Source organism: Indicator indicator, chromosome 5, assembly GCF_027791375.1.
Source record: "Indicator indicator isolate 239-I01 chromosome 5, UM_Iind_1.1, whole genome shotgun sequence".
NCBI classification, from domain to species: Eukaryota; Metazoa; Chordata; class Aves; order Piciformes; family Indicatoridae; genus Indicator; species Indicator indicator.
The window spans coordinates 43712077-43731783 of record NC_072014.1 but is presented as its reverse complement, the minus strand read 5'-3'; the positions used below and the strand labels follow the sequence as shown (position 1 = coordinate 43731783).

At 43.8% G+C, this 19707-nt stretch overlaps 1 protein-coding gene across 1 annotated transcript in view; it reads right to left on the bottom strand.

Annotated features, from left to right (window-relative positions):
• LRP1B (LDL receptor related protein 1B) overlaps positions 1-19707 on the bottom strand; it is a 660028-nt gene that overhangs the window by 110979 nt on the left and 529342 nt on the right. The window contains exons 44-50 of the mRNA XM_054381274.1: positions 15451-15643; positions 14809-14934; positions 9258-9386; positions 4934-5053; positions 3395-3508; positions 3048-3197; positions 714-836 (exon numbers count right to left, since the gene is read on the bottom strand). Coding sequence (XP_054237249.1) covers positions 714-836; positions 3048-3197; positions 3395-3508; positions 4934-5053; positions 9258-9386; positions 14809-14934; positions 15451-15643 — 955 coding nt within the window. The remainder of the gene's footprint in view (positions 1-713; positions 837-3047; positions 3198-3394; positions 3509-4933; positions 5054-9257; positions 9387-14808; positions 14935-15450; positions 15644-19707) is intronic.

Sequence of the window (19707 nt, the reverse complement as noted above, 5' to 3'; positions counted from 1 at the left end):
CTTTTTGCTCTCTTGTTACAGCTTCATTATAGAACTGGTCCATTCAGCTAATACAGACCAATGGAAGTCAAAAGGCCAGCTCTAGGAGCCAAACCATCTGCATTGCTCCTCAGTTAGGTGGAGTTTAAGAACCTTACAAGATCTCAGACAGAAGGGACCCTTAACCTGGTACTCACTTGATGTTGCATTTTATTCACATTACTTTTGCTGTTACTGTAAATAATTACACCTGGCTTAGATCCTAGAGGTACAGGTTGGTGACTGCCTTTGGGGTCAAGATACTGATATGATTTGATGATATCTATAAAACCATCCTCATGGGGAATTATGAAGAATTAATGAAATGTTAAACATTAAAGCAACAGAAAAGTCAGGCTGGATGAGGCCTTGTGCACCCTGGTCTAATGGGAGGTGTCCCTGCCCATGGCAGGGGGTTGGAACTGGGTGAGCTTTATGGTCCCTTCTAACCCAATCCATTCTTCTTTTTCTTCTATATCTTTAGAACAGAACTTTGATAGAGCTTTCATTCTGCCATGAAATAGGCTTCTGAGATATTGGCAGCACAAAGTAGTAGAGAGATGAATCTGAAAATATAGGATTAGTGACCTTTTGATATGGCTCTAGATTCAGTCTCTGAGCTCTCAATGCCCAACTCTCTCTGTTTGTAAAGTGCATCAGTGATTAGAGAAACACAAACAAGAGAAGATGCTCACCACAGTGCAGTTCATCCACTCCATCCTCACAGTCTTTCTGTCCATCACAAAGCCAGGTGGTCAGAATACATCTTCCACTAGGACAACCAAAATAATTTTCTTCACATGTGGGTTTGTTTTGAACTGTGATAAAATAAAGAATGTAATGTAAAATGGTCTCTACTACTATGATTAGGAGCCTAATACATTTCTGCTAGAGTTCTGAATACTAATGGACAACAAAGTGTTTATGACTCAAAATGGGGAATAATTAAAAAAAAATAACTGTGTTCATACAAATTATAAAATAGTGATTCCCAAGTAGTTTTGAGAGCTGAAATACTTCATTTATTTAGAGGGCAAGAGTACAGCTTCAGACTGAATTAACAGAAGCTATAGAGGAAAGTTGTTCAGTTCACAGGTCAGCACTGCTGGCTGTGGTACCTCAGCTGACAAATTTGCCTTTCTGCTTGGGCTGCCATCCTCTGCAAGATCACTTAATTGTGGCAGTATTTGTGTCACATTCACTGAGATGAGCTACAAACCTGATGCATGCACTGACTAACTGGAGCTACACCATTGATGTTGGAGCCAGAGATTTAGACCTGGCCACAAATTAAGAAGTTCTTCTTCCTTGCCTTTTTCCTTTGTTGAGTGTGAAAGCCAGCCAAGATTTTGTTTTTATAAACACTCAGAAAGCAGAGGTGAGCGAAGCAAACATAGCATACAGTTAGTTTCCTGATGGAAACCCAAGGATGAGGCTAATGAGTGGCACAGGTTATTTTCAAAATCTCAAGCACAACCTTTGCCTGGGACAACCCAAGGGATTCATCCTAGCTCCAAGCATTGGAGATGATTGAAGCTCTCTGTCAAGCTTTCTATGACTCCCTTAATGCATTGGGAATAGTGACCCTGCTTTAGGTTCCCCTTCCCTCCCCTCTGTCTCTCAAAAAGAAAGTTAAAATTATCATATTTATGGCTTCTACAGCTATATGAATAGAAAAAGAAGAAGAAAGAAATGGGACATCTGTGGTGCTGGGTAGCTATTAAAGATTAAGTACAGCCACTGCTAAATGAATTCTTGCCTTAATTTTCTGTAAGCACAATGGCACTGAACAAAGCCTGCTGACAGGGAATCTCATATTCAGAACAGAAACAACACTCAGAAACTTAATGTGCCAAAGCTGGTCAGTTCTGAATGAAATGGCAAAGGAAATCACACATAGGCTGGACTGGAATGGAATTGCTTCCAAGCAAAGGGAAGAAGGATCCAGGCAATTAGTCACACATTAAAATGATGGAACTTTCTGGCACACACAGGATAAAGCAGCACAAATAAATGGGGGATGGCATAAAATGCAACATTAGTTTACTTCTGCAACATTAGTTTACTGAAGCTAGAGCACACTGCCCTCAAAATCTTCCTTGGAGCGGAATAAAGCCCCTACAGACAGCGGAAACACAGGGAAGCTAAGCTCCTGGGAGCTCAGTGAAGGGTTGTGAATAGGAGGTTCTAAGGAATTAACAGATGAGCTGGAGAACATGGAGATTAGAACACAAACTATCATTTAATATGCATCTGTCTTAAAGGAAGGAGGAAAGTTCTTAGCTTCAGGTTAAATTCACAGTGGTGCTGAAGTTCCAGGTTCCTTTTGGGGTCCTGGTAATAGTTTCATAGGAGAATGCTAACAGAAGCTGGTGACATGATGGGATCACCACGCAGAACAGCAGAATACCCAGATCATGGAAGCAGAGAATGGCTCAGGTTGGAAGGGACCTTAGAGATCATCTCCTCCAACCTCTAGGCAAAAATTGGATGGCATTTAGCCACAAAGTTAAGAGTTTGATTTTTACAAATTAGTTACATTTAATTATTAGCAAATGTTTATTGTCAGTAAACACTAATTCTTAGAAGACAGAGAAAGGTCTTAGTCACAGGACAATTAGAGTCTAGCATGAAGCAATTATGAGAGCAAACAGGAAAACAAATTGAAATGTATTTGCCATGAGAGAAGGCAAAAGAAAGATTTAATTTACTGTACTAATGACTAATGTTTTACTTAAACACAAACACTTGATGACAGCCCTAACCTGGAGGCAGCAGAAAGCTGGGCTAGCTAGCTAACAGGGGCTTGTTTGTTGGTAATAATAGTTGTAATCATTTACATAATTTAATGAAACACAAAATAGAGGCTGGAGAAAACAACAGCATTCAACACTCTGTGCTAAATAAAACAATATTGACTGAATAAACATTTTGCAATGCAAAATAGGACGGGAAAAAAAAAAAATAACCAGGAATACAGGAATCTACTTTCCAAAAGGGGCAATGATTTTCCACTCCTTGGTAGTTACCTGGGCATCTCAGTTCATCTGTATAGTCACCACAGTCGTTAGATCCATCACACAGCCACTCTGGCAGTATGCAAAGCGAAGTTGAGTTGCAGCTAATGAATCCTGAAGACTTGATTCCAAGTTTGTAGAAGTAAGCACAGTTGGTCTGATCTGGGAAGAGAGAGCAAATGACTGGTTTACACCTAGCACAGACCGAGAGCCCTCCGCTTTAGCTTTCAGGTTCATCCTGAGCTTGCTCAGAGCAGGCAGCTGTTGGTATCCAGCTAGTAATGGCTACGAAATAACTGCTGTATGAGGAGGAACAATCATGGAACAGATGCCATGAGGAGGCACAACCAGCAGCTTACTGCAGTTCTTTTCATCTGAAGCATCTGCACAATCAATGATCTGGTTGCACTGAGCTGATTTTCCAATGCACATCCCATCTGCACAGCGGAATTCTGTCGAGGCACACGTTGAATCTATAACATATGGGGAGAAAAAGAGGTAAATTAGGGTACTAAAAACACTCTCTGGATGCCTATTACACCTATTTTATGTTTAAAACTCCTACCTTTCAGAGTGAGGCATTCAGAACACACAGAACACACTCCATAGCTAAACGTTCAGTAGAAATGCAAGGCATAATCAACTCAGAAAGCACAAGTTTCTAATGTTCAAATTCATATTTTGAGCCTAAAAGTCTCCCTCTGGATAAGTTAATTCAATTAGAGATCATTTCCACATGAGGGAGGAAGCAGCGTTTTCAGGACCATCCATGAATCTCTCTGATTTCTTTCATATAACAGCAGGTTAGAGTTTTTGCCTGGATACTTTTCCCTCTACTCACATTCAGCTAAATGATTAAAAACTATGCAGTGCTTTCAAAACAACTGAAAATGCTACTTACTACAGCTACATATGTTTTAGCTGCACATTGTGGAATAATTTCCCCTCCAGTCTCCCTGAATTATAACTAAGGATGTGTGTTGTCTGCTGGCTAGTATTTATTCACTGCCTGCTGCATGGATATAAATATTCATGGTTTAAGGCACAAACCCAATTCTGATATAAAAAGGCAAACGGTTCCAGGAAGTTTTGCAAGAGACTCAGACACTGCCATGCATCTGAGGAGCAAAGCAATAGAACAGTAGCTGCTTCAAAGGAGAAATTAGCAGCAGATGCAGAGGAGAAATCACCCATAGCCAACCCTTTGTCTGCAGTAAAGATACTTTAATACTTTAGAGAAAAAAAATCCAGCTGCTGTATTCAGTCTGGAGAGGAGAAGGCTCCAAGGAGACCTTCTTGTGGCCTTCCAGGATCTGAAGGGGGCTACAAGAAAGCTGGGGAGGGACTTTATAGGGTGTCAGGGAGGGATAGGACTGGGGGAATGGAACAAAACTAGAAGTGGGGAGATTCAGATTGGATGTTAGGAAGAAGTTCTTCCCCAGGAGGGTGGTGAGACACTGGAACAGGTTGCCCAGGGAGGTGGTGGAAGCCTCATCCCTGGAGGATTTTGCAGCCAGGCTGGATGTGGCTCTGAGCAACTTGATCTAGTGTGAGGTGTCCCTGCCCACGGCAGGTGGATTGGAACTGGATGAGCCTTGAGGTCCCTTCCAGCCCTGACAATTCTGTGATTCTATGATGTGTTTGCCATAGCTATTTGTATTTCTATTTGCCACAGCCACAACCACTGGAGGACTGCAGGTGTAGCCCAGCCTCAGTCTTCACCTCACTCCCAACCTATGCTTTCTCAAGCACATCAGTGTGCACCTGCTTGGGTTCCAATTCTAACAAACCCAAATCATCCCAACAAAGTTTGATGCATTTTCTAGTTACTTCTATTTACACACAAAGTATTTACAGAGTGATGTTCTGAAACCACCTTGGAAGCAGTTGTCCCTTACCTTTGCAGTCAAACTCATCAGAGTTGTCACCACAGTCATCTGCACCGTCACAGACTCTGCTGCTGGACACACAGCGGCGATTGGAACAGGGCTTGAAGCCCTTCCGACAGCCTCTGTTTTCTGCAAAGTTAAGCACAAGCTCATCATTGCACTCTGCTCTTTGATATAGAATTAAAACAATCTTACATTGAAACCAGACAACTGGTCCAGAAAAACCTTTGAAATGAAAATGCTTTTAGAGCTACAGGAAAAATGTCAGGGATTGTTCATTTATTGTCTGGCAGAAGAGCCTGAAGTGACAAACAGACCAAGAATTAAAAAAATCAAATGAAAGCATGGTGAGAAAGAACAAAAGAATGGCAAAAGAAATTCAAAAGGAAAGGCTAATTCCTAGTTTTCATTATCATAGAATCCTAGAATAGCTCAGGTTGGAAGGGACCTCAGATCATCTGCTCCAACCTCCCCAGCCAGGGGACATGCCCAGGGACACCTCTCAACTAAACTCAGCTGCTCAAGGTCTCATCCAGCCTGGCCTGCAGCAACCCCAGGCAGGAGGGAGCCACAGCCTCCCTGGGCAGCCTGTGCCAGACTCTCACCACCCTCCTACTCAAGAACTTCTTCTTCACCTCCACTCTAACCCTGCTCTGTCTCAGCTTCAAACCATTCCCCCTTGGCCTGTCTTTAGACACTCTCATGAGAAATCCCTCTGCAACTTGCCCTAGTGGAGGATGTCCCTGCTGACCACAGTGGGGTCAGACCAGATGACCTTTGGAGGTCCCTTCCAACCCAAACCACTCTATGATTTTATGGCTGATATACTGAAGCCCTTTGAATTGTAGAAGTCAGGACACAAAATCTAATCAGTACTATTCACTGGGTTAGTTAATCAGTGATAATGAGCCCAACACTCCGTACTTGATCAGATGCAGGAAACAACATTCTGTGTATGACACAACCTCAGCACCTCTAGCAAAAAGTTCAGAATGGTTGATTTACATCAGGCAACACAATGGTTAATGAAATCTCCTTCACAAAGTCATGCAAAATATCCAGACAAGTTGCTGGATCTTGTATTTGTATTATTTTCAATATTGTGGAATGCAGCAGAAAAGACTTTCAGCAGCTCAGTAAACCTCAGGCTACTGACAGAAGAAAAGTGCCCTGGAATGACAGCAAAAAAAAAAAAATATTTTGTGACTCTTCACCAGCAACAACTTTCTTATTTGTTCCCAGATGACTTTCTCTCTGTTTCTTCAAGCCACCTCCTGTCCTAATGAAACTGCAGGAAACTTCAGTGTTTCTCTTGTTAACTGTGACTGAAAGAAATGACTAAAATGAATGGCAATTAATGCACATGAAAACCTAGCTGAGTGGGTTTCCTGGTGCTGTGGTTGATTGTCTATGTGCTTTTGTTTTGTTCTCAGTTTTAAAGCACTTCCTATGTCTAAGCAGTGTGCACAGACACACAAATCTACCAACACTCAGTAAGGAAACCTAAGAGGGAATTCAGAGACAACAGTCATTTGCTTTTCCATGCTTTGAAGCAGCTGCTTGTAGTTCAAGGGCCTTTCCCACCGAGCAGCCAGCAGTGCTTTGTGTATTACAGATTCTTATTCCCTTGTCTGCTGTGTTATCTTTTCACAGATTGCAAGAAACCAACCTCCTTAGTCATCACCATGTAGATGGTCTGATGGAGGGTTACTGTCATGACATGATCAAAGCACTTATCACACAGAAGGCTGAACGCTAATGGGACATAAATTGAAGATGAAAGAAGAAGAAGACATGGCATAGCATCAGCTGCTGTACTCAGATTGTCCATGATCATTTCTTTTAAAGGACTGAAAAAGAAGAGCATTATTCTTTCAGGACCAGCCTTGGCTATTAAAGTGTTTGATGTGAACTGCAGGAATTAAAGCAAAGCTGTTGCATGAAACCCCAGTGCCTGCAGGCACAAACATGCTGGGTGGGTTTGAAACGGCATGGAATTGCTCACATGGGGGACAGAAGAGACTCCGAGGCTGTGAGACAGATGAAGAGGACAAAAGAGGGCCCAACGGGTACAGAGGCACAGCCAAGGGGGCTTCCCCTGTGTGCTGGGTCTGAGATTAACCCCAACTCACTGGAAATAAATGTCCATCAATATCTGTGTGCTGGGGCACACCCATCCTGGATGGGGCTGAGAAGAACCCAGCCCCAGCTGGACAAAAGAAGTTTAATCTGGGGAGGGCTTGGCCCCTCCCCTGCTGGGAGAAGGTGGTCCCCTGACTCAGAGGTGGTCTATTCCACTTCCCCTTCCTGTCCAGCAAGCTTATAAAAGGGGGGATATCTTGCTGCTATTCCCTTTTTCCTGCCTCGTCTGCTCGAGGGGATTTTCTGCTGCTGTTGCTGTCACTGTCTCCTGCACCGGACCACGTGGCTGGGGCCCTTTCTCTCTCTCAACTGAATCCACCGACATCCAGGGGAACACAAGGCCATCCAGGCTTGGTTTTGTATATTTTTCTTCCCACTTACCCTCATCCCTCACCTCTGTGAACCCCCTCCTGTTACTGAGATATATATATATATGTAAAAAATTATTTTTTTTCCTTTCCCTTTTGTGAAAAAAGAAAAAAATTTACTCCTCCTACTTCCAAACTGACTTCAGAATATTTCTTTCACGAGTTTTTTTTTTTCTCTTCTTCTCTCTCTCTCCACCCTGCCGAGAAAAAAGGGAGAAGGGCTGGGGGAGGAATTTGTATCTATTATCATTTGAGCTCCTAAACTCAGAGCTCAAACCACCACAATCTGAGGGCTGGGGGTCAAGAGGGAGGGGACAGGCTCTGCTCACTTGCACCCTGGGATAGGACAAGGGGCAATGCATATAAACTCCAGCACAGGAGGTTCCACCTCAACATGAGGAGGAACTTCTTCACCATGAAGCTCACAGAGCACTGGAGCAGGCTGCCTACAGAGGTTGTGGAGTTTCCTCCTCTGGAGGCTTTCAAGCCCCATCTGGATGTGTTCCTGTGTGACCTGCACTGGATTCTATGGTCCTGCTCTGGCAGAGGGGTTGGACTCAATGATCTTTAGAGGTCCCTTCCAACCCCTAGTGTCCTGTGAGCTTGTGAAATTACCCCCAGAGTAAATTCCTCCCAGACACCAAAAAAACCAAAACCCAACAGCAAACTCAGAAGCAAAATGAAAGTTATACTTACAAAAGGTGAGCTAAAATCTACAAGTATAAATGCAATGAATATGTGCAAAATACATTTACATATATTTATAACTCAACAATCAGAAGTACCCCTACTGGGCAGTCCAGGGGGTCCATTAGCAACCTCCTCCCATCCCTCCATTCCCAGTACCTCACACACTGTAGTCAAAAGAGGTGATCCCAGCAAGGTCACAGAGAGAGAGAGAAGTTGCAAGCAGAAGCAACAGAAGAAAGAGGTGCAACCAAGTATGAGCTATTCAGTGAAGGAATGGAATGACATATACCTGTCAGTTGTTATTGTTCTGTGTCCAGTGGGAATTTATTTACCTTTGTTGCTCTGTGGGAAATCCCTACTCCTATTTTGCAATCAGGAACTAGGCTGAAGTTCCACCTTCAAACTACAACACCATGCAGGATACAGCAATTCACTAGGGTGACTCAGTGATTCCAACAGCAGTGCTTTAGACACCGCAGCAGGAAAACCATGAAAAACCTGGCAGTGATTCATTTAGAGCTTATCAGTGCAAAAAAAAACCAAAAAACCAAAAACAGATAGGGATAGAATCCATTGGGAAAATCATTAAAGTAACAAGCAGACACCCTTGAGTCTAATTTGTTGCAAGTTGCAGATGGATTGGTGTGCAGAATGAAGGTATTTTAGACTTGAACAGAAAATTCCATGGAAGGTATCTCTTACAAGACATTGCTGTATTTTATTGTACTTCTAGTCTAGCTTTTTCTAGTCATAACCAAAGAAAATCTTATTAAATATAGAAAGCTAAATCAAAATTCTACATTAAACCTGAAAATACTCCAGGTTTCATCTCTGAACAAGCAGCTGGATGTGTTTTTCCTTCCTTTTGTTTTAGAAACAGAAAATGAGAACATCTGAGAGATGCTTTCAGTAAATATGTCAGCTGAAACATGAAGCTTGCAAGGAAAATATCTTCAGGTACAAGCAGTTCTATACATATTGTGTCAAGGTTTGCTCTAAGTGCAAGCTGGCAGCTTCTCCTTGAGCAGCTTTGTGAGCAGTTGGTAGCACAAGCAGGGAAGTCACAGAGGAACCAATATGAGCATGCAGGACCCAAACAAGGGTGTGAAGGGGAAGCCTCTAGAAATACTTACCACAGTAGAAAAGCTTCTCATCAGACTTGTCCTTACAATGAGCAATGCCATCACAGGTCAGCTGGTAATCAATGCATTCACCATTGCCACATTCAAACTCAGAGTAAATGTTGCAGGTGGAGTTTTTAGCTACAAGTAAGAGACATGAACATGCAATTTTAATAGCTTGTACACCAAGTGAAAATGAGAAAAATGCTGGCTGCATTTGAAGTATCTCCTGCACAGGTCTGGAAAAACTAAGAACAAATAAAAAAACCCCAACAAACCAACACCATTTCATCAAAACTTAAAAGCATTTACAGTGGTGGCCTGCAGGATCAGGGACAGCTCAACAGCAAACAACTGTCAGCAATTTGCTGAGCAATTTGCTGTTGGGGTGAATTGCACAGCAAGGGAGAGTCAGTAAGAGAAGAACACACAGTCAAATATCCACACTGCATCATGTAGAAAAACAACCTAAAGGCAGGGCTAAAGGCAGTAAGTCTAAGATGATGACTTTGTAGCTACTGTGCTCAGCTGCCCTCTCCCCACACCGTCAATCTCCACAGCTCCCACCTTGTATGCAAGCATTTTTCAATGGAATCCTAGAATGGCTCAGGCTGGAAGGGACCCCAGATCATCTGCTCCAACCTCCCCACCATGCCCAGGGACACCTCTCAAGTAGACTCAGCTGCTCAAGGCCTCATCTGACCTGGCCTTCAGCACCCCTGTCTCTAGACATCCTTATGGAAAATCCCTCTGCAGACTTCCTGTAGGATCCTTTCAGCTCTAAGGTCCCCCAGAATCTTCTCTTACTGTTTAAAAAACCTTCTTCAATAAAGCACATCCAAAAGCAAGAGACCTACCCTTGCCACTGCCTGGCTGCTCAGTGTGTGCACAGGTACCAGCACTTTGGCCACAACAACCCCATGCAGAGCTACAGGCTGGGGTCAGAGTGGCTGGAGAGCAGCCAGGTGGAAAGGGACCTGGGGGTACTGGTTGACAGCCACCTGAACATGAGCCAGCAGTGTGCCCAGGTGGCCAAGAGAGCCAATGGCATCCTGGCCTGCATCAGGCATAGTTTGGCCAGCAGGAGCAGGGAGGTCATTGTACCCCTGTACACAGCACTGGTTAGGCCACACCTTGAGTACTGTGTCCAGTTCTGGGCCCCTCAGTTTAGGAAAGATGTTGAATTGCTGGAGCATGTCCAGAGAAGGGCAACGAGGCTGGGGAGAGGCCTTGAGCACAGCCCTATGAGGAGAGGCTGAGGGAGCTGGGACTGTTTAGCCTGGAGAAGAGGAGGCTCAGGGCAGACCTCATTGCTGTCTACAACTACCTGAAGGGAGGTTGTAGCCAGGAGGGGTTTGGTCTCTTCTCCCAGGCAACCAGTGACAGAACAAGAGGACACAGTCTCAAGCTGTGCCAGGGGAGGTTTAGGCTGGAGGTGAGGAGAAAGTTATTCACAGAGAGAGTGGTTGGCCATTGGAATGTGCTGCCCAGGGAGGTGGTGGAGTCACCATCCCTGGAGGTGTTCAAGAGGGGATTGGACATGGCACTTGGTGCCATGGTTTAGATAGTCATGAGGTTTAGGGTGACAGGTTGGACTCGATGATCTTTGAGGTCTCTTCCAGCCTTCTTGATTCTATGATTCTATGAACTGGTGAAGACACAGCCTAGCATCCAGGGATGCAAACCTGATGTACTTATTTCATCAATCACCACAAATAACTGGCAGACCTGTAATTACTTTGTGGCTTTCCTTTCTCACAGTGGATGTTTCATCTATTAATTTAGAGGAGAACAAGATGTACCCTCACAATTTTTACTTCTGCTGTCTCTTGCATATAGATTTATTGATCAGTTGAGTTAGAAACAGAAAAAACCCCAACCAACCAAGGAACAAAACACCACAAAACTGACACAGAATCATGTGGTCATGAACTTCATGACAGCAAATACATTTGCTTCATGTGTATGGTTCTAAATAAAATATAAAACTTGAGAGAAAGAAGCACACAGGACAACCCAAGAGGGATAACTGGGAAATGAAGCCTAATTACTGTGGATTTTTTTCTTGTTTGTCATTACAGTACAAATTTAGGAAGAACCAAAGGCCACTTTTAAATGCTGGAGAAAGGAAGGCTCTAGGGAGACCTTAGAGCAGCCTTCCAGTACCTAAAGGGAGCCTACAAGAAAGCTGGAGAAAGAGATCTTACAACGGCTTGTAGGGATAGGACAAGAGGCAGTGGCTTTAAGCTCGAGGAAGGCAGATTTAGACTGGAGATTAGGAAGAAGTTCTTTGCAGTGAGGGTAGGGAAACAGTGGAACAGGTTGCTCAGGGAGGCTGTGGCTGCCTCCTCCCTGGAGGTGTTCAAGGCCAGGTTGTAAGAGGCCTTGAGCAACCTGGGCTGGTGGGAGGTGTCCCTGCCCATGGCAGGGGCTTGGAACTGGATGATCTCAAAGGTCCCTTCCAACCCAACCCATTCTGTAAATCTGTGAATGCCAGAAGTTAGGCCAATATAAATTGAAAGCATTTCTTGATTTGACTCAAACATGAAGAAAAATATAAAAGAAGTGCTAAAAAAAATAGAGAGAGACTCTGGACACAGAGAGATCTGATCTTGAATATGATTCATACAGCACTTTAAATTTGAATCAAGTTTATTGCAGCAATCATTTTTCTCTCCTTCCTCCCATTTTTTTAGCATTGTAAGACCTTAGCTCATAGGAAAAGTCATTCTGAATTACATTTGCAGTTCATCTTGTTCAGCACCTTAGCCTGCAATCCTTAGAAAAAGCTGAGTTAAAAGTAAGAACTAAAAATACATCTATGTATCAGTGTGCCCTCAGCCAAAGGCTAACTGGCAACCCTACAGAGATGGCTTCAAACCCCAGCTTACACAAACCAAGCAAGTCAGTGCCTTGAAGACCATTCTGGGATGAGAAACAAGCAGTCTGGGCAGTCTGATTGCCCACACAGTAATTCAGTCCCTCTCTGCATTTGATTGAAGCTTTTTCTCAAGGATCTTGGCTGTCAGTAAGTGACATAGCCTGATGACCCTTCAGGAGGACAGCTAATTCCTCTTCTCAGCTGGAATTGCTAACTCTCAATGCTATTGAGCATCCTCTCCAACTCTGCTATCAAGAAACTTCTGACCTTGCAGCTAAACTACAGCCTGTCTTGTTCTCACCCTTCCTGTGCCAGCCAAGCTCAACGTTTCATATCCACATTTTCTTTTGTTTTGACTAAGACCTCAGATCAACATTGCCTGCAGACATTCCACATTCTAATTTAGAAGATGGAATCTTACATCGTGCTCTAGATGAAGATCTAAACACCTAACAGCAAGGGTGGGAGGGGCAATGACTTTGGGAAATATGAATGCCATGGAATTTTATATGATAAAATATGGACCAGTGAATTTGTCTGCTGAGGAATTAATCTGCTGAACATCTTTCACTTCTGCTGCTGATCACTGTCTTGGCAAGGTAAAGAAACAAGTAAGAAAAAGTATCACACTATATCACAGTGTATCAGAGGTTGGAAGGGACCTCAAGAGATCATCAGGTCCAATCCCCCTGCCAGAGCAGCATCACCTAGGATAGTCCACACAGGAATGCATCCAGGTGGGTTTGGAAAGTCTCCAGAGAAGGAGACTCCACAACCGCCTTGGGCAGCCTGTTCCAGTGCTCTGTCACCCTCACTGGAAAGAAGTTTCTCCTGATGTTGAGGTGAAATCTTCTATGTTCAAGTTTGAACCCATTGTTCCTTGTCTTACCACTGTGAACCACCCAAAAGATCCTGGCCCCCTCCACTTGACACCCACCCCTCAGATATTGATAGCCATTGATCAGATCCCCTCTCAGGCTTCTCTTCTGCATACTAAACAGCCCCAGGGCTCTCAGTCTCTTTCCACAGGGGAGATGCTCAAGTCTCCAAATCATCCTCATGGCTCTCCCTTGGACTCTCTCCAGCAGGTCTCTGTCTCTCTTGAACTGGGGAGCCCCAAACTGGACACAGTATTGCAGGGGTGGTCTCAGCAGGGCAGAGCAGAGAGGTAGAACTTCCCCAGCCCTGTTGGACAAACCTTTCTTGATACATCCCAGGATCCCATTGGCTCTCTTGGCCACCAGAGCACATTGTTGTTCCAAAAAGAGCACACTGTTGTATAAGTACTTTAATTAAAGGTCAGCTTCAGTAACTCCTCCACTATTGTCCTAGCCAGCCTGATGGATCAGGGCAGATATCCTTATTTATCTTGGCAGCAGTTAGGATAGATATGCAAATATCACAACTACTGTTAAGGAAGCTGTATCTTACTATCACAATAGCAGTTGTTTTCCATCTGGGTTGGGGCTTTTTGAAGCTCTTTGGGATGCCAGCAGCCATTTTTCTCTCCCACCTCCAAACAAACCAGGGGTTGTATTGAACTCATGCCATGAGTTTAAATCATTCCATGAAATAATAACATCCATTACATTTAATGAAAGTAAAATAAGGCTCAGAGAAAGATTTGTCTCCTTACTGCTCCAGACATTAAAAATTCCAACTCCTCTTTGTATTTTCTCTTATCCTAACTGATCTAGGAAACCGAAATGTTTATGACATAAATATCTTAACCAAGCCTTGAAAAACATTAAACTTGCTACAGTCTGACCTTATCTTCTTTATCAATCAATGAGGTTTCTGTCCTGCTTAAAGGAAGCAAAACCCCCAAAGATTAGGATCTTTCCAGATTCAGGGAAGGTGGAGCAGGTACTTTACTATGCTCTCACAGGTCAAGGGATGGGAGAATGAATGCTGAGCAAGTGATAGGCCTGGCCCAAAAGACCAAGTAGTGCAGACTGGTAGGTAATGGAACTGAAGAGAATTTTCTAGCTCAAAGAGGTCTCTTGAAAGTTCAAAATCAATGAAATGTGAGAGTGTAGGAGGGTGGAATAAGCTGATTGCATAAGCCTGGTGGTCATAGTCCATCTATGGGAAGCAGAAACTTTGGAGTCCAGTGGAAAAAAGCTTTGGAAAGTAGCAGAGTCTGAATTAATATCTTTGAACCATTACAGATCAGATTCTGCTACTGCAAATCCCCTGTGAAATATCTCAGTTACAGAGCTAGACAAAGTAGTTTCTGAGTAAGAGTTGTAAATGTCATACTCCACTACTCCAGACTGCCTCTAGATCAGCTCTGTGTGCCCTGTCATGAGAGATGTTCCACTGCTTGCAGCAGCTTTGTGGCTCTGCACTGGAACCTCTCAAGCAGTTCCCTGAGCTCCTTCTTGACCTGAGAGGACCAGAATGGGAAACGATATTCCAGATGTGGCCTCACCAGGGCAGAATAGAGAGGGAGGAGAACCTACTATCCAAACTGTAATTTAAGGAAACAAATGCTTTTTAACTCCTTGAAAGCTTTGAAGGACAGAAGAAAGTTAAAAGCCTGGTATGCATCCAATTGCCAGAGCTGTTTTTACACTGAATAGAAGCAACAAAACAAATGGCTTGGGCCAGCTGCCTTTGCTTATGAGAGCCAAGTGCATCCCAGCAGAGAGAAGCATTGTGTCAGGTAGTATTACTTACTCACACATCTGTTATCATCTATCAGCATTCTGTCCCCTCTGCAGGAGCAGTTCACACGTCCCTCAGCAGTCAGAAGGCACAAATCATGACAGCCTCCATTCATTTGTGTGCAGGGAGATAACTCACCTGAAAAATAAATGACAAAAGATGAACTCTCTTTGATTAAATGTGCTTCAGTGGGCAGTGTCATGGGGAGAGTACAGAGCCCCCTCGCTCAGATCCATGGGCAACTGATTCGAGCTTCATCAGTCACATGAAAACGTCAGCAGGCCTCAGATGCTGGCATGCCAAAGATAAACAAACAGGGGGACCTTGAATGTCATCATGGTAGAAGCCCCCAGCAGGCAAAGCTGCTGGTCTGGGACAGGAAGTGGTTTAACTGCTATCAAGTGAACACAATGGCCCCAGCAGAACAGGGCACCAGTGACAGATATCTGCTTGCTGAAGAGGTTGTGTCCCACTTCCATCTGGCCCCAGCAGAACAGGGCACCAGTGACAGATATCTGCTTGCTGAAGAGGTTGTGTCCCACTTCCATCCATTCCTATAACCACAAGAATTTATGCAATGGTTTAACTTGGTTAAAAATTAAGAGAAGCTCTTGAAATGAATGGTGCTGGAACCAAGAAAATAGAGTAACTTACAACTGTTAGTGTCATTGGCAACAGCAATGATGCCCATGGGCTGGTGTGGGATATCAGACCGAAGGACTTTGGTGTCTCCTCCTGTGTATTTACTGGAACGCAGGATAGCTCTCCTCACCCCATCTGACCAGAAGATGTACTCATCATACACAGCCAGGCTCAGAAAGGTACCTGGTCCAGATTTGACAATCACCTACACCAGAGAGAAGAGAAACATCAGCAGGAAAGCTGTGGCTTTAGAAGTGCAAACTGACTCACATCACTGCAGAGGTTCAGACAAAACATTTATTTCTTCTGTCCTGGAAAATGAGATGACAGCACTGAAAATACATTCAAGGGATGCCACAAGGCTCCAAATGTCAGAATTTCAAGCACCTGGTCCTTAATTCAAAAATCACAGTTTATCTAAATCTGCCTCTAAAAAAACCCAAACAACTACTCAACACACTCCCTCCTTACCAGCTCGAGCAGGAAAGAGAGCAAGAGGCACTGCAGCATGGCTGAAAGCCTCACATTTCTGAGTCCTTAGGAATCCAAGACAGAAGAACCTTCCCAGAACTGAAGTGCTCATCAGATTAGAAACTTGAACCCAGGATAATAAATGTTTTGTCATCATTTTAGCAACTTGTACCCAAGATAACCAATGTTTTGTAAGCATTTGCCAGTTTCAAGAAGTCTTCTCACTCACATACTTATTACCAGCTTAAAATCCAGGAAGAAAAGAAATAGCAGCTCACTATCCAGTGGGGTTTGAAATAGAGCAACACAATTCATTTAATCCCAGTTGAAATCACAGCTCCTGTAAAACACTTACTCATCTGTTCATCTGGGCACCACAGGATAGGAAATACATTGAGGTGCTGGAGGCTGTCCAGAGAAGAGCAATGAGGCTGGGGAGGGGTTTGGAGGGCATCATAGGAGCAGCTGAAGGAGCTGGGGGTGTTCAGTCTGGAGAAGAGAAGGCTGAGGGGAGATTCCCTGAAGGGATCCTGCAGGAAGGCTGCGGAGGGACTTTTGCTGAGGGTGTCTAGAGACAGGCCAAGGGGCAATGGTTTGAAGCTGAGGCAGAGCAGGGTTAGAGTGGAGCTGAGGAAGAAGTTCTTCAGCAGGAGGGTGGTGAGACTCTGGCACAGGCTGCCCAGGGAGGCTGTGGCTGCCTCCTGCCTGGGGGTGTTGCAGGCCAGGCTGGATGAGACCTTGAGCAGCTGAGTGTAGTTGAGAGGTGTCTATGCCCATGGTTGGAGGTGATGAGCTCTGAGGTCCCTTCCATCCAGAGCCATTCTAGGATTCTAAATGTGAGGCACCTGTAGCAGCTTCTCTAGACAAACATGACTGAGGGAGGTGCCAGTCAGGCAGACAAGAGTTTGTGCCAGCAGACTATAATCTGAATCATTTCTATACAGCTGTTCCTGGACTGTCAGTCTGAAAGCTCTCCATAACAATCCTCACCATGACAGTGTTTAGCTTTTACAGAAAGATGTGGTTTTAAAGAGGAGTGCATAAAGTTAAGGTGTCAGCTTAAAATATGAGTGGCTTTTAAATATTTTAACTCTAATGAATGGTTTATTGCTAATGCTTCTCGTTCAAAATGCTTAATAAATGGCCTGTGCCATCTAATAAAGCTTTTTAAAGTTTTTTAAGGGCTCTCTACTCTTCTAAAGATACCCAAATCTACTTAGAGCTCTGTAACAGAATGACAAATCTAATACAGGAAAGTACACTTTAAAAGGTTCAAATTAATGACAATTTGAAGTCTATTGCATAATAAAATTGTTACACAAGTACAAAGTAATATTAATAATCTAAAAATCAATTTTAGATGAGTATCAGAAAACCCAGAGAGAACTCATAGAGAACATCATGTTAATCAAAATGAGCTAATGCATTCTAGCCCTTCAAACAGGAGACATAAAACAGGAGGCTGCACTTAGTATTCTGTTCTCAACACTGGTTTCAAAGGATTAGAGGCAAGAAATCTATGGACAAATAATTGAGAGACTGTGACACAGGGAAACCAGTTAGACAGGCAGGGGGTGAAAAGAGAGTCACTCATAGCTTCTAGATATTTGATTTAGCCACCTAAAAAAGAACACATTTAGATGAAACTCCTTGGGGGGTTTCATTTATTTGTTTTTCTTGTTACTTTAATAAAAACTAAAATCCTATTTCTTCCCAGATAAACAAATCTGTCAGCCTTGATTTGGAGGATCTAAAGTCTGCCCTTCCAACACTGTAATGTTATTAGAACAAAAAATCATATGCTAAGCAGAAAAAAACCCAACAATTGCAAAGGGAATGGTGGAAGGGGATGGTAATAGCATTTGGTCCTGAAGAGAACACTTGTGAGCTCACTAATTCCTCATACCTGATTCCAAAAGGAAATTAGAATTTCCAGTCTAGATTCATGTTGGGTTTTGTGGAAGAACAATGCCAGTCCCAGCTATACCCTACTAAGAATAATCAATACTTGTTGACTGAAGAGAGACCACATCTTCACCCTTGTCATATCCTTAGTGCAGGCATTTTCCTTTCCTTTATTGTACCCTGCAAAAATATCTTCACAGTAACTTGAACTGCAATTAGATATCAAAGGTGAGAGAGATGAGAATGCCAGTTCCAAGAACAGTAAGGTCCTTGTTGCAATGTGCCCAGCAGGAGCAGGGCAGTGCTGGTGCCCTGGGACTCGGCCCTGCTGAGGCTGCAGCTTGAGTGCTGGGTTCACAGATTCACAGACTCATAGAATTGTTTTGGTTGGAAAAGACCTTTAAGATCAGTGAGTTCAACCATTATCTAACTCTGCCAGGTTGGGGCTAAACTAAACATCTCTGCCTCTTTTAAACACCTTAGGAGATGGGGATTCAACCACTTCTCTGGGGAGCCTGATCCAGTGTTTGAGAACCCTTGCAGGGAAGAAGTTTCTTCTAATATCCAACCTAAATGTCCTTTGATGCAACTTGAGGCCATTTCCTCTTGTCCTATCACTTGTTCCTAGGGAGAAGAGACCAACCCCTACCTGCCTCAAGATTCCTTTCAGGGAATTGTAGAGGTTCAGTTCTGGGCACCACAGGATAGGAAAGACATTGAGGTCCTGGAAGGTGACCAGAGAAGAGCAGTGAGGCTGGGGAGGAGTTTGGAGAGCAACATATGAGGAGCAGCTGAGGTAGCTGGGGTTGCGTAGTCTGGAGAAGAGAAGGCTGAGAGGAGACCTCATTGCTCTCTACAGCTACCTCAGAGGAGGCTGGAGTTGCTCTCTTCTCCCAAGTGACCAGCAACAGGACAAGAGGAAATGGGTTTGAGTTATGCCAGGGAAGGGTTAGGTTGGACATGAGGAAAAACTTCTGTAGCGAGAGAGTGGTGAGGGGTTGGGACAGGCTGCCCAGGTGAGTGGAGGAGTCACATCCCTGGAGGTATTCAAGGAGCTGTAGATGTGGTGCTTCAGGGTATGGTTTAGTGGTCATGGGAGTTGGGTTATGGCTGGACACTATGGTTGGACTCAGTGATCTTCAAGGTTTTTTCCAGCCTTAGTGATTCTATGGATTGCCTAAGAGCAATCTAGCAAAATCAGAAGTGCTTCCTCTTCAACAATTAATTTTTGTCTCTCCATGGTAGAAATGAACATTAAAGACCCTGAAAGCCAAACTCACAGTGTTCCATCTGCTACTTCGGTTTGCAGTCCAGCTGCATGTCAAGCAACTGTTTATACCGAGCCTCTGCTTTCTGATGCCATTCAAGCAGAAGCTGCACATCTCTGGGAACTACAGCTGCAAGAACAAGTTCTGTGCAACTACCTGCATACTAATGATACAATATTTGCTTTTGTGTCGGTGTGAGCTGAAATTCCCCCCCCACCGACAATAACCAGGCTAGCTCAGTCTGGAAGCAAATGAAAAGCTGTATTTACAAGCAGAGTCTAAAATCTACAATGAAATGCAATGAATATGTACAAATACACAAAATTCACAACATTCACAAATATATACAATCAACAGAAAAGCACAACCGATCTCCCTTTGCTTCCCCCCAAGGGGACCCTCCCAAAGGGGCCTCCCTCTCCCAGGAGCTTCCCCCCAGACCCCCCTGGACAGAGAAGCAGAGTTAGTTAAGCAGAAAGTTGTTAACTTAGCTGCTAAGGTCAGTGTGTTATCTTCAGCCAGAGGAGAAGAAGAAACAGCAGTGTGATGGTTCGAAACTGTCTTTTTAATTTTTCCTTGCAAAGTTCAGAACAGAGAAAGTGAAAGAATGTAAATAAGTCACTAT